The 15,700-nt window shown below is 33.5% G+C and overlaps 1 protein-coding gene and 2 long non-coding RNA genes across 3 annotated transcripts; 1 reads left to right on the forward strand and 2 right to left on the reverse strand.

The window, feature by feature from the left end:
• Positions 1-479: 479 nt before the first annotated feature.
• On the forward strand, positions 480-1,871 carry LOC149054780 (uncharacterized). The gene is made up of 2 exons (XR_016191878.1): positions 480-1,173; positions 1,482-1,871. It is a non-coding gene; the product is annotated as an uncharacterized LOC149054780 (long non-coding RNA).
• A 3,966-nt stretch (positions 1,872-5,837) lies between these two features.
• On the reverse strand, positions 5,838-11,015 carry LOC149054781 (uncharacterized). The gene has a single exon (XM_089228648.1). It carries the CDS (start codon positions 11,013-11,015, stop codon positions 5,838-5,840), a length of 5,178 nt encoding a protein of 1,725 aa, XP_089084774.1.
• Positions 11,016-13,960: 2,945 nt separating this feature from the next.
• On the reverse strand, positions 13,961-15,651 carry LOC149054782 (uncharacterized). Its single transcript, XR_016191984.1, has 3 exons — positions 15,529-15,651; positions 14,765-15,000; positions 13,961-14,698 (listed from the first exon to the last, which is right to left on the reverse strand). It is a non-coding gene; the product is annotated as an uncharacterized LOC149054782 (long non-coding RNA).
• Between the last annotated feature and the right edge of the window lie 49 nt (positions 15,652-15,700).

Raw genomic sequence — 15,700 nt, forward strand, 5'->3', positions numbered from 1 at the left:
TATGCCGTCTTATCATAGCTCGTTGGGCAACCATACTATCTTAAATCGTGATTACAACCACGAATTAAAATATACTGGATACCCAACGATGCATGATAAGGCGCTCCTAAACTGACTTTCAATGTGCAAAGGTGCACTAGCGCTCCAAGGGAATTAAATGTTTACTAATGGATTGACTATTTAAAATTTAAAATATTATGCATAAATAACAAATAATATTATGATTTTTCCATAAATCTAAATCTTTAGGTACACCAAAAGTACTTTTTTTTCTTTTAGAATCACAAAGTGGAACACAACAACTCATTTTTGTTTTAATGAAAAAAATATTTTGGATTAATGAAAAATGGGAAATCTATTTAAGTTATAAACATGAATTAAGATGTACGTCTATTTTAATTCTTGGTTATAAACAATGTCCAATGATAGTAATTAACATGACGAATTGACGAATATAATTTGTCATGGTTGTTTATTTAATTCCTAATATTTAGAAATTTGGCGGTAAATTATTTTGTAAAAGTTGCTACTAATATGATAACAAGCGCTAGGTGTAGTTTGCAACAGCTGTTTTGGCAAGTCAGTTTTGGGTCCAAGAAAAATAGCAGTTCATATAGGTCGTTGGGTATCCAGTATATTTTAATTCTACAACTAATACAACTGTCTATCATAAAGAAAATACAGTGTTACCAATATGTGTATTTACAAAATAAATAGTAACTTACTGTTTATTTGTCACAAATAAAATCCCGTTTTTGTTACTCTAGTAGACAGCCTGTACTACAGTTGTAACAACTGTTAACTGTTTTAAATCACTGCTGTAGTGTACAGTAATTTATTTTCCGTTGTCTGTTACTCGTTACTGGTCAGTATAATTTATAGCATGGTGCTATGGCGTCAGCGACCGATACTACCAAGTACTAATTACTTGTGTACTACAGTCTACAGTAGTAAACTTAATAAATTTCACATTTTCACAATAATATTATCATAATAAATAATATTCTGTGCCTTTGTAGTTTTAACGAACTAGCTGATCTAGTTAACTGGAGCTCTAGTTAAATATTTAAATATGTGTAATTTATCAACTTACTTATTTTGTTATTTTCAATAAAATTCCAAGACCAATTTATTAACTTGATGTACATGTGCCTACCGAAAATTCATTCGTTCGTAAGTATAAGAATTCATATTAAATATAAATTTTAACAAACTTTGGTTAAGAATGGAAAAAATGTAACATACATACATAAATATACATGTATGTATTTGTATACAATTTGAATAAAAAATACATGTTATTTATATTTTAGCTTATGTTCTAATTGCTTGCCATCTTCAGTTAAACAAAAATGTTTTAATACTTCAGAGGAAGTAGATTTTTTCAATATTGAGTTTTCAATTTTGTTGCAACAATCTCTTATTCTTTGTTTAAGTTCCTCCACACTATTGCATTTTTCTTTATACACTTCATTTTTTAGATGGCCCCAAAAAAAGAAGTCAAGAACACTCAAATCGGGGGAACGAGGTGGCCATTGAATAATGGGGCTGTGAGTTCCAAACCAGTTATTGTCTCCATACATCTTATTGAGGTATGCACGTACAGCCAAGGTATTATGTGCTGGTGCACCATCTTGCTGCCAAATCAAATTCAAGCGCTGTTGAAGTGAAATATTTTCCAATAGTATGGGTATATCATCTTTCAAAAAACCAAGATACTTATTGCCATTAAGATTTTCCTCAAAAAAATATGGACCAATTAAATACTCATCAATAATCCCACACCAAACATTCACACCCCAACGAACTTGCTTAGTTCATTAATTTTAAGATTTTTAAATTAATAATAAAAACAAAAATCTAAACAGTAAGCACTGAATACGACTTCAAACTTATTAATCCTACCATCCTACACACACTATTGGCAAAATTAATTTTAGTTATTTAGGTATTCTATGGTATTATCAAAAGTAATAACCAATGGTATTTTCAATGATAAATGAGTGCAATAACAATTAATAATAAATGTACAATATATTATATAATAACCATATCTAATAATGGACCTTAATGGCATAATATTAACAATAAATTAACTTAATAGGTAACTTAATTTATTTTTTTATACATATAATATACATATAACTGTGTATAGCTTTGGTAGATTTAACTAATACAAAATAATGTGTTAATTATTATTATAGATTTAATATATCTATTTAATGCTGTTTACCATATGGATACTTTGAACATGTAAATGCCTATTAGGATTTAAGTTTTTTAATGATAATTTTGTTTTTTAACAAATCAAATATTGTACCTCTTCTCATATAAAGTATCATTTGAGCACATGCACATTGAATAAAGAAGTTAGACAAGTACATAACACTATGGTACATATGTTTATTACAAATCTGAACTAATTTAATATTAAGTATAAACAACATTTTTTTTTATGTTTACAATTTCAATTTAATACATTTACAATTTCAAATCAAATATTAGTATAATATAAATAATTCACCATACATCGCTTCAATAGTTGTAATATACGTTGTAGGACTAGGTCTTTTTGACCAATCACATGAATTTAATCAATATGTAGCTATTTAAATAAACAATGACATACGTCCAAATATACATATATAGCACTGATCAATTTATATAATTATATTTTATGTAAAAAAATTCAATGTCGCGAACAGGGTTTGAGACCATTGGCACAACTAGAGTGTGCAAAAGGGTCTTTAGCACCTCTTGTTTTTTTAGATTTAACTATCATTATTATAGTGAAATACCCTCAATTTAATGTTTTTAAAATATAAAATATTATAGCACCCCACGTTTTAAATTTTTTTAATGTATATTTTCTACTTTAATAAGATGCAAGTGATAACCACTAACAAAAACTAGGGAGAGAATAACCATTTTTTAGATTGCTTAATTTTGATTATTTAAATGTTTTTTTAAGCGTTTGATTTGATGATTTTAGGTTCTGTTTAGCCCTGAACCCTGTTCACGACAAAATTCCTCACATATTATACTGATATTATTATGAACCGTTAAACAATTTTACTTTAATAAGCCTAGGACTATGAAAAACCTATTTCAAAATGATGATACAGTTTAACCTAAATGTTCGTTTTGCAGTTAATATGCAAAATATGAGTAAAGATAAAACATGTATTCAAAAAATTAAAACAAACTTTTCAATCACCCCAGACTTAAAAAGTAAAATTTAAAAATGGTATTAATAATATTCTAACTTGAATTTAGTACTAATTATTATTTGGTGACAACACCAATCATTGACAGAAATAATTTTGTATTTATCATTATGACATTATACAATGTAGCACAGTAGACTAATGTTTTTGGATGTTTTGATTATTATATCTTTTTTGTTAAAGGGCTTGTCCGTAAAAAATAAAAATAAAATAATTATTAATCACATAGCCACTTAAAAATTCTTAATTTGATTTAGGACATAATCTACATATTAAACACAAAATAAATATCTATATCTATGTATATTATCTTTTAAGTTGTAATGATTGATGTTGTCGCCTAATTTAAATTATTTATAAACTAGCATACAAATTATAAAGCTTTAACATTAGCACAATTTTTAGTTTTCGATACATTTTTTTTTTTCATTCCGAAAATCGGTTAAATGATTTTTGATGTCCCTCTCCACTTACATTCCTCTTCAGCTTTCAGTATGTTCCTATTCTAGTACCTTCAATCACTTGCTTCAGAAATGGAGTTCTAGCCCTTCCTTTTACAGGTTTCCTCCTTATAACGTGTCCGATCCATGCTTTTCTTCTCAATCTTAGCGTACTCCGTATTGATTTTTGATTCTCCTAAATACCTCAAAATTTTTTTATCTTTTCTGTCTATTGAATTTCAGCGTTTTCCAACATAATACTTTAAAAGCTTTTATTTTGGCTTTCTCAGTCTTCAGTAGTGTCCCAATATCTGCTCCATATATGTAGATCTACATTCCACACAAAGCCTTTTATAAGTGATTTTCTGTTGTCCAAACTTAATCTATTTGAGGTAAAAGATTTATTTTTTTATAGTAGGCCTGTTTGGCATGCGCTATTCTACATACTGCATCTGTACAACTTTTCTCATCGCTTGTGATTGAATAGGTATGTGAAGTTTAAGTGTTTTTTAAGCTAATGAGATAGATTGTTTTATTAATTTTAATTTTTGCTTGCATTAATAAACTAGTAAAACTTACCAATAGGTACATTGTACAAATGAACTTGCAAAGTATCCAATTCACGTGAGATTAACCAATTTAGGTACTTAAATGTTTAATTAAATTACTAAATAAAATACAATATGTGGTAAATATTATAATTTAAGTATATACAAGAACTAATAATATTATAAATTCACCATTAAAATTTAAACATTTAAAATTATTAAGTATTAACAAATAAAATACTTTATTAGTTATTACTTGATGCCGCGTTCAGCGCTTAATAATATAATAATAATAAGTGGTGCCTTCACGACTGTGAGGTAGGCAACATAATATGGCGCACTACCTCAGCGCATTCAAATAAAATAATACTAAATAACATAATAATAATAATGGGTGGTAACAATTGGTTTATTGAAAACAAAATAATATAATATCAATGAAATAACAATGGTAACTAATATAACATACCTAAGACCCGTCGGTCATACACATAAACATTTGGCCGACCAATACTCACATAACAGTTGAGACACACACCTGGTTTTACACCCACGCTACCGCACCAGGGCCTGTAAGTATGTCAAATAAGTTACAATAAAAACAAAAATTTGACCCTGCGTACGTGCGAATGTGTGCCGACAACTGTTCACGAAGAACTCACACCAATGAAACACTGAATGCAGCCGGGACAGGATCTTTAGCACACGCTACTGTCCCCACGAGCAACGAGGTACACCAAAACACGTTGAATCACGACACAAATCGCTGGTAATTTTGACCACCCTAAACTGGGGATAAACAAATGAATGAACGCAATAAAAATGCTGAGAACGATAATTACCAGACGACGAATTCACAAAATCACAACAACGTGGTTTGGGACGACTGCAAACAGAACATGAAGAACGAAAAACAATGCTGACTGGACAGCGACAAAATGCGAAGAAAATGGACTTCTACATGTAACGGATGAAAAACACACGAAGAAACTCAAAAGAACGGCCTTTCAGTGTCACCACACTAAACACTGAACAATGGAAAAATTAGAAACTTTGTGACACTGAAAGCATGACAAACCGAAACAACTTAAGTTTTGAACATAACCGAATAAACTAGAACACTGATAATGGTTCCACAGCTGGCCGGTCGCACACGAACGCCTGATAAGCGTCCGCCGACAAGGCTGCAACTGTGGAACGCACCGATACATGCACATGAATATGATAACATAAATGACACAATATAAATTTGTTTTGCGGCGCAAACATATTCCCCCCTTTGAAAGATTATAAAACTTTCAACCTTACATAGATACAACATTACCCCTACATAGATACCATGTGAGTTTTGCAACACCCACAATACATAAAATTTATAACTATAGACTCATACAATCTGTATAGTAACATAAATGTAGTGAATGACAAGATACTTCACTTAACACAAAAACAAAAAAAAAAAAAAAAACACCTAAATAATAACAAGATGTTACTATATAAGAATACAATTTGAATAATAACAGAATACAATTTGAATAATAACAGAATACAATTTGAATAATAACAGAATACAATTTGAATAATAACAGAATACAATTTGAATAATAACAGAAGTACGATGACTAGATTGTTGACTCTTGAGATGTTGGTAATACAGCAATTTTAACCATTGGTCTTTTTAGTAAAGTTCCATTAGGATTTCTTACAGTTACCACACGAACTGTTCCATCTGGACCCGGATGAATCGCTTCCACTCTGACTAGCTTCCACTTCATTACAGCCATATTGTCCTCCTTCAACAATGCCAAGTCTCCTACAGCTACCTTTTTACCAGGATTGAACCACTTGTTCCGACGTTGCAATTGAGGTAAATACTCCAGAAGCCATCGTTTCCAAAAATTTTGATACATTCCCTTGACCAAAGACCAACGTTTGATATGATTGACATGGCTTGTCAATATTTCAGGTTCAGGTGGGAATACTAAAGATTCACCAACTAGAAAATGAGCAGGAGTTAAGGCGTTGAAATCCGATGGATCATTAGACAATGGCGTCAGTGGTCGAGAGTTAAGAATTGCCTCAATGCGGCATAAGAGTGTAACAGTCTCTTCAAACGTGAGCAATGCACTATGACATATTTTTGATAGATGCTTTTTCGCAGACTTTACTGCTGCCTCCCATAGTCCACCTAAATGTGGCGAGGACGGGGGGTTGAAATGCCATTCAATACCTTTGGTTGCTGCTCTTTCTTGAATGGTTAATTTATCTGTACTAGTCTTGAACCACATTTGCAATACTTTGTGTGCTCCCACAAAATTTGTTCCTTGATCGCTATAAATGTGACCACATATCCCTCTGCGAGCAATGAATCGCTCCAGTGCAGCTAAAAAGGCTTCGGTGCTGAGATTGCTAACCACTTCCAAGTGTATTGCTCTCGTTACAAAGCATACAAACACTGCTATATAACCTTTTACTGCAGACACACGACGTATTCCCGACCGAATCGATATAGGACCACAAAAATCTACTCCAGTGTGTGTAAATGGTCGCGCTACCGTGACCCGCTCTCGTGGTAACGGAGCCATCATTGGTGCTGAGGTAACTGGTGAAGCTCGAAAACATATTATGCATTTGTGTACTGTGGACCTGGCAAGGATACGTCCTCGTAGAGGCCAGTATTGGATGTGAATATTTGCTAACAGTCCTTGAGGACCTATATGCAAAAGACGTTCGTGTTCAGACTTGAAGATTAACTTAGTAATTAAATGGTCTGACGGAAGTACAATAGGATACTTTCTTGAATTTGAATGAGTCGAATTTGACAACCGTCCACCAACACGAATCAGCCCATCGCTATCTAGGAATGGATGTAGAGATCTTAATTTGCTGCTGCCACTTAGCTGATTTCCCTGTGATAAAATGTCTATATCTCGCTGAAATGATTGACGTTGAGCTTGTCGAACCCAAATTATTCTTGCAGTTTTTAGCTCTAATACGGACAAATGGTGGGTGGATCTCAAGTCCTGTTGATGTTTGCGTATTTTGGCATTATTGCAAAATCTCATAATCCACCCGGTTACGCGAATCAACCGACTCCAATTGGAGTATCTACTCATGAGTTCATTAGCTGCTTGTTGTGTTGATAGGACCAATTTCACTGGTCTAGTTTCAGGGATTTCAGTTGGTAGAATTGGACAGTTGGGCCATGACGTCGGTTCTTGACTAAGCCAAGGTGGTCCATGCCACCATAGCGCAGATTCGGACAATACTTGTACCTCAACACCTCGGGATATCAAATCGGCAGGGTTAGCATTTGTGGGAACGTGATGCCATTGGTTTGTTTTCGTTAAATCTTGAATGCGGGCTATTCGATTTGCAACATAAACATGGAAAATGCATTGACTAGTAATCCATGCTAGCACTATGGTGGAATCACTCCATAAGAAAATATTGTCGGACGGAATTGTAATGCCTAGTTGTGACAATTCCATCTGAACTTCATTAATAAGATCTGCCAACAACACAGCTCCACATAGTTCAAGCCTTGGTATCGTAGTGGCCTTCATAGGCGCTACTCTAGATTTCGATGTGTATAAGTGAACACTAACACTACCATCGCGAGCAACTGTTCTCAAATACACACAAGTGCCGAACGCCAATTGCGAAGCATCACAAAACCCGTGTATTTGAATACCGACACTATCTGACCTGATCACCTTTCTGGGTACTGTTAACTTGTCAAGTTGTTGTAGGTTTAAGTAGAACCTTTTCCATTTTGAACATAGATCTTCTGATAACTTGTCATCCCAATTGACTTTCAGATACCATAACTGCTGAACAAAAATCTTTCCCTTTATCATTACCGGTGTCACAAGACCTAAGGGATCGTAGATACTGTTGATGTCTGACAATAGACTGCGCTTTGTCATCCACTTTGGTGGACTCCATGGCTTCACGGAGTAACAAAAACTATCTGAACTAGGTTGCCACATTAGACCTAGAGTGCTAACTGACTCAGATTCTGACAATGGTAGTAAATAATTTGCATCTGTGGTTGTAGGTAGCCAAGATAAGAGTATCGATGAATTTGAACACCACTTTCTCAGCGGCAATTGGGCACTGGTTAATATATTGGTGAGTTTTTGATAGATGTTATGACACTCTTCAACAGTGTCTGCACCTGTTAACAAATCATCGACATAAAAGTCCCGCTGAATGATTTGAGATATTTCTGAATCGTTACACGTTTTTCCCAACTGTACTAGACACCTTGTAGCTAAGTACGGAGCGGTTTTTGTTCCGTAGGTCACTGTTTTTAGAATGAACTCTTGGAGTTTATCAGTTGGTTTTGAACGATAGACAATTTTTTGCAATTGACAGTCGTCGCTATGAACTAGTATTTGCCTGTACATTTTTTCTATATCCGCTGTCAGTGCTATTTGATGGATTCGAAAACGTAATAAGGTAGAGTATAACGTTGGTTGAACAACAGGTCCTTTCATAAGTATGTCATTTAAAGACTTGCCCGAAGACCCTGTCGCAGACGCATCAAACACCACTCTTGTCTTTGTAGTAATGCTATTGCTTTTGAATACTGCATGATGAGGTATGTAGTATCCTTTAGCCTGATCATCGTAATACTGTCCACCTTGTTCCATGTGACCCAATTTTAAATACTCCATCAAGAACTCATCATATTCATTTGCCAATGCACTATTTTTTACCAATTTATTCTCTAGGTTCAAAAACCGTTTCTTTGCTATGCCACTTGTATTGCCAATACACGAGGGATGGTCCTTAAGTGGTAGTCTGACAATAAATTGACCTTTATCATTGCGAGTGGTTGTCTGAGTGAAATGTTGTTCAACAATTTCTTCTTCCTCACATTGACGTGATAACACTGTTGACGTGACCAATGATAATGCAGATACTTGGCATGTAGTACCTGGATGCACACCTGAGCACATAGATGTTGGTGTATTGACTTTACCAATCAGAATCCACCCGAATGCAGTATCCTGGAAAGCTGTATGTGTTGATACCCTGTGTTTGTTTTGTTTTAAAATATCAAAAAATATCTCAGCCCCTAGGAGTATATCTACAGTTCCAGACTTGTTGAAATTAGGATCGGCTAATGCTGTTTGTACATTATCTGGAATTTTAAATTGATTCGAATTAAACGTCTGTGTTGGAAGATCACCCGTTATTGTAGGTAACACATGAAATTGTAATTGGAATTTTGTCTGATTAATTCGGGAATGCACTGTACCAACACAACATTTGCTGGTTGCTGATTTTGACTGTCCGATGCCAGAAATGGGTACTGTGTTGTTGATGATATGTAACCCTAGGCGTCGTGCCATCTTGTTAGTAATAAAACATAGCTGTGATCCTGAATCAAGGACCGCCCTGCATTGCCTCATATTGCCTGCCGCGTCACACACATGAACCACTGCTGTGGCCAGTATGATCTGAACATTTGATTGAATCTGTAGTGTACGGTCAACAATACCGCAAGCAACTACATTGGGAGGTACACTATCTGAATCCTGAACTGACTGAGATTCATGGTTGCCAAGTGTGTCTCTAACCGATTCCTCATGATCCAAATGCAATAAAGTATTATGCCGTTTATTACATCGAGTACATGAAGATGACTTGCATTGCCGGGCTTGGTGATCAGCTTTCAAACAATTAAAACACTGTCGATTGTTGAATACAGTTTCTCTGCGCTCTTTGATGGACAAGTTTTTAAATTTCATGCATTGAAATAAAAAATGTTCAGTGTTACAGATGATACACTTTGCTTTATTTTCACTATGCTTAGTAAAAAATACTTTCTTTTCATTTACTCTTGGAGGTTTCACAGGAACTGGTTTAGATGCAGACTTACAGTCGTTCATGTCACCAGCTTCATATGCTGCAATCCTGTTGAATAAAAAAGATTCGATTGCAGTAAATGATGCCAATTCTTTACTGTTGTAATGAAGCTGCCATTCGCCGACAGTACTACTGTCCATTCGATTGCAAATTAGAGTTACGAGCCACGCATCCCATGAATGAACTGGTTGTTCTAAAGCCCTAAGAGCGTTGATGTTTGACATTATATGATGGTGTAACCTTTGTAAATCTGTGGCTGATGCGGTGTGTACCTTTGGAGTTTCCAACAGTGACCTTATGTGTGACTGGATAATGGCACCCTTGTTTTCATATCTATTAACAAGTGTGTTATAAGCTTGCAAATAATTTTCTCCAGTCGTGGGTATTGATCTTATGACATCACTCGCTTGACCTTCTAAGCAACTCTTTAGGTAATGCAAACGTTGAACCGGTGCCAAAGTTTTGTTATTATGGAACATGGCATTAAATGAGTCAATGAAAGATGTCCACATCTGCCAATCACCAGTAAATTTTGGAGCATTGATTGGAGGCAACCTCATAGCATTTTCCCCATTGTACTTAGTGACTTCACTATAAGATGGTGACGTTGAACGGTTTTCTTGATTGGCATTCACAAGTTTCATTAATGATGATTTGACACTGAAAAAGAGGTCTTTAAACGCCATCCTCTCAGCAATCCGTAGGTTATCAGGGACCTCATCCTCAAGATCCTCAAGCTCTGTTTGATGCGATTCAAATCTGTCAACTGTATCAAGCAGGCTTTCGAGCCGTACACGAACTTCGTTTATGTCATCAGTGGAAGCGTTAAAGTGAGAACTGAATGTTGACATTGCTGTAAGTTCAGTGGTGATGATCTTCAGTTTCCTTTTTACTAACTTCAACGACCTTTCTTCACCCATTGCTGCTATACAAAATAAATGTAGTGCACTAAGTGCTTATCTCACAATCAAAAAAAACAAAATAAGAAAACAATGAAATACAATAAAAATCAAATAACACTACTAGAAATACAATAATTGCTACCACCACATATCACGTCGAGGTCACCAAAAATGATGCCGCGTTCAGCGCTTAATAATATAATAATAATAAGTGGTGCCTTCACGACTGTGAGGTAGGCAACATAATATGGCGCACTACCTCAGCGCATTCAAATAAAATAATACTAAATAACATAATAATAATAATGGGTGGTAACAATTGGTTTATTGAAAACAAAATAATATAATATCAATGAAATAACAATGGTAACTAATATAACATACCTAAGACCCGTCGGTCATACACATAAACATTTGGCCGACCAATACTCACATAACAGTTGAGACACACACCTGGTTTTACACCCACGCTACCGCACCAGGGCCTGTAAGTATGTCAAATAAGTTACAATAAAAACAAAAATTTGACCCTGCGTACGTGCGAATGTGTGCCGACAACTGTTCACGAAGAACTCACACCAATGAAACACTGAATGCAGCCGGGACAGGATCTTTAGCACACGCTACTGTCCCCACGAGCAACGAGGTACACCAAAACACGTTGAATCACGACACAAATCGCTGGTAATTTTGACCACCCTAAACTGGGGATAAACAAATGAATGAACGCAATAAAAATGCTGAGAACGATAATTACCAGACGACGAATTCACAAAATCACAACAACGTGGTTTGGGACGACTGCAAACAGAACATGAAGAACGAAAAACAATGCTGACTGGACAGCGACAAAATGCGAAGAAAATGGACTTCTACATGTAACGGATGAAAAACACACGAAGAAACTCAAAAGAACGGCCTTTCAGTGTCACCACACTAAACACTGAACAATGGAAAAATTAGAAACTTTGTGACACTGAAAGCATGACAAACCGAAACAACTTAAGTTTTGAACATAACCGAATAAACTAGAACACTGATAATGGTTCCACAGCTGGCCGGTCGCACACGAACGCCTGATAAGCGTCCGCCGACAAGGCTGCAACTGTGGAACGCACCGATACATGCACATGAATATGATAACATAAATGACACAATATAAATTTGTTTTGCGGCGCAAACATTACTTATTACCGACTCACGATTCAAATATTGTTGTTATGACTTGTCTTATAAAATCTTAACCTAAATTATAACCGTTTATTCACTCAACGTATTGTTGGTATGTGATTTACGTTAACCAGGTATAAGGTTTACTTCCATATCATGTAACCATGGTACCAGACTTTAATCGTCCACAGCGTACAAAACAAATAACAGCTGATCAAAATTAGTTTTACTCACGATTTTACCTAATCGCAAATCAGCCTAATAAACCATATCGTATTACCCGTGTTGTTCTGTCTTCTTATCCGTAGTCCGTCACGGCATAATGTTATGTCTATGGTTACGGCGTACTCCATAGATATGGAGGGGGGTCGTCGGGGGTATACGACGTGACTACGTGAGTAGGTATGCCACCACGGCACCACGAGTGACACTAATGGTCCGATTACTTAAAATATGACATCATGACAATAAGTTAATGTAGCGAGTTAGTAGGTACAATTATGAATTAATATCATTTATCACTATTAGGTATATCTTGGGTTCGAATGATATCGAATGTATTACTTTTAACTTCTGGTCTTTATATTAGATAAGTATTATTATGACCAGTGGGGCGAACTACATTACACCCAGTCAAATGGGTATTATAAAATACATTTAGGGGCACAACTTAAGCTTATTGTACCTACTACTTGAATTGATTTGAAAAGTGTGATATCTTTTGCCCTGGGACATAAAAATCCTGATAGCTGCGGTATCTACTGACGAGGTATAAGTGGTATAACACATTTACACACTATAACTATCTCCCAAAACCACCTAACTTTGAGGAGCAATATCTCATCAACGGATTAACGAAAAATGAAAATTAGAACGTATTAATTAATGAAAAAAATAGTTTTATTCAATTATTAAATTTTAAGTATAGGTTACCATTTGAAAATCAAAAGTTGACAGTGGTTTACCTAATAAATATAAGGGTGAAAAATATAAAAAAGATATACAATTCTAGAACAGCATAAATCTACAATTTTGAAAAAAAAAAAATTTGAAAAAAGTCGATACTTTTTCAAATAATGAGTGTTGTTTGATAAAAGAATAACCCTGTATAAAACATAATTTTCATCAGTATTTGTAAATTTTAATGAATCCTGCTACAATGTAAATAAACCTGAGATTGAAATTAACCAACCTCTGATCAATTTCATTTTGTTTGTCACTTCAACATTTGTTTTTTTGTTAAATACCTGTAATTTTTTAAAAAAGTTTTCCATGTATTTTAAATTTAAATGTGATATTTGAGCATCCGTATTTTTAAAAGGTTTGTTTTGTCGGATATCACTATCAGGTGAGCCACCAGTATACGATATGTTTCAAATATTTTTAATCCATCAAATGGTCACATTGATTCTGGCGGAGATTTATATCAGGGCATTTTTTTGTTTACGTCTTAGTGCACAATCTGTTTTCATATAATCTGTGTAGGTACATTGTTGTGATATTATTATATTAATTAAAAATTTTAAAATGGCATTACGGTAATGAGCATTAATACATTAATCTTTTATCTATGGTAATGAGTCGTGAGTGTGCAACATAACAACCAGGGCAAAATTGTATTTCCTTAAGTTACAAAACCACTACTTACCAACGAGTTAATATTATTTTAACGTTATCAATTTAATACCTATTTAATAAAAGAAAAATAATATATTTGAGCGGTTTTTTCGAATAAACCAATGAAAACAGGGTATTTTTATACGGCGCTGGCGCTCTAGCCGGTTTGGTAATACCATAGAATATTATAGAAGCGACACTCTCGGGCGGCCAATGTTAATGGGTCTAGAATATTTCTTGACCTTGAAATTGTTCGTAACTTCTTGTTCTACCGCCAAGCTTACAACATCATTCCTGTTGATAATTGTGCGACAAATCATTATTGTTGATAATTGTGCGACAAGAGTATTATAAATTATAATATTACATCAATTTTTTTTAATGATGTACGAATTGTACGATATGAGTTATAAGTATATAGGACGGATCACGGATAGTATATTTTTAAAGATTTTTATTCAATAATATTGTAAGCAGTTTTTTTTTTCAGATATTTATTTATTAATGTACCTATAATAGGTAGTACGTCTTATTTAATACATACAATTTATTACAAATTTTTACAAATCAACTACCTGCTATAAAGGTATGAGACAAGCTTGTGTTAAAGCTTAGAACATTAATGTTCTATGGTTGGAAATAGAGAATTACAATTTACTTAAATACAAATTATACAAACTAGATAATGAAATGATATAACAACAAATTTTAACATAATAGTATAACCAGTTAATAACAGTAAGTACATTTTACATTATTTTATTTACAGACCATGTTCTTATACAAAATTACTAACTACATTATAAAATAAAAACATATATACATAACAATATTTATAAATTACATAAAATTTGCAACTTTCTATTTTTTGTGTGAGGCATTTGCAAATTGGGCAACTGGGCTTAAAAATGAATCTAAAATCAAAAACTTAATTAATAACATGTATTGAAAATTGTAATATCTTTGACATTTACACTTACTGTTTGTAACATCAGGATCAGATATATGTTCAAAAGGCTGAGGAGTAGCACATTTTGGTACCTCAATCAATTTACTGTTCATTTCAACAGAATTTGCCATTTTTGGAGCTGCATTTAATTTTAATCGATTTGTATTAAGTAAATAACAATCAGAGTCAAAATGATCAGAGCAGATTCTTTTTTGAGAAAGTCTAAATGTATCATTTAAACCAATATTTTGAATCCAAATATTACACCTAAATTTTAAAACATTTAATTAGAAATAAAATAACATAATATAATAAGTATAACTAGAGCAAGTGGCATGCTCCCATGCTTGTTGTTTGATTCATTTTTTAACTACAAAATAATTATTAAATAATTTATTTGAATTTAAATGGTTATAAAAAAATATTGTGTCTATGTATTTTTAATATTTTCCAACTGCTATTATATAAATTTATGGGGAACCTTATATTAAATTTTAGAGGCTTTTTACCCAACGAATAAAATTTTATTGTCATTTATAAAAAAAAAAAACTAAAAAGATTGAAAATTTAAAATGTCTATAAGTAGCTTAAAAAGATTTGAAAATTTTTGGAAATTTAATCATGTTTAGAAAATGCCAGTATAAACATTCAGTGAAATGTTCGTGTATCTACAGTGTTCGTTTTTGAATTACAACATAATAACAAAATCGCTACATATAAGAAAACGAGTGAAAATCTTATAAAAAGAAACAATATTCTACTTAACACTAAACATTTCTTTATGTCATTACACACCGAATGAAAAATAAAAATTTCCAAAATGTTTAGGTATTGATATTTTTAATTCATAAACACGATTTTTGGAAAAATTGAGCATTTTTAAGTTTAACATAAAAAGTTAGTACGATAGATGCGTTCCTAACATCATGTCCTACCGCCAAGCTTACAACATCAATCAGTCCGCCAC

This window comes from Diuraphis noxia, unplaced genomic scaffold (genome assembly GCF_037042655.1).
Source record: "Diuraphis noxia isolate RWA-SAM2 unplaced genomic scaffold, SU_Dnox_SAM2 contig0005, whole genome shotgun sequence".
Taxonomy (NCBI): Eukaryota; Metazoa; Arthropoda; class Insecta; order Hemiptera; family Aphididae; genus Diuraphis; species Diuraphis noxia.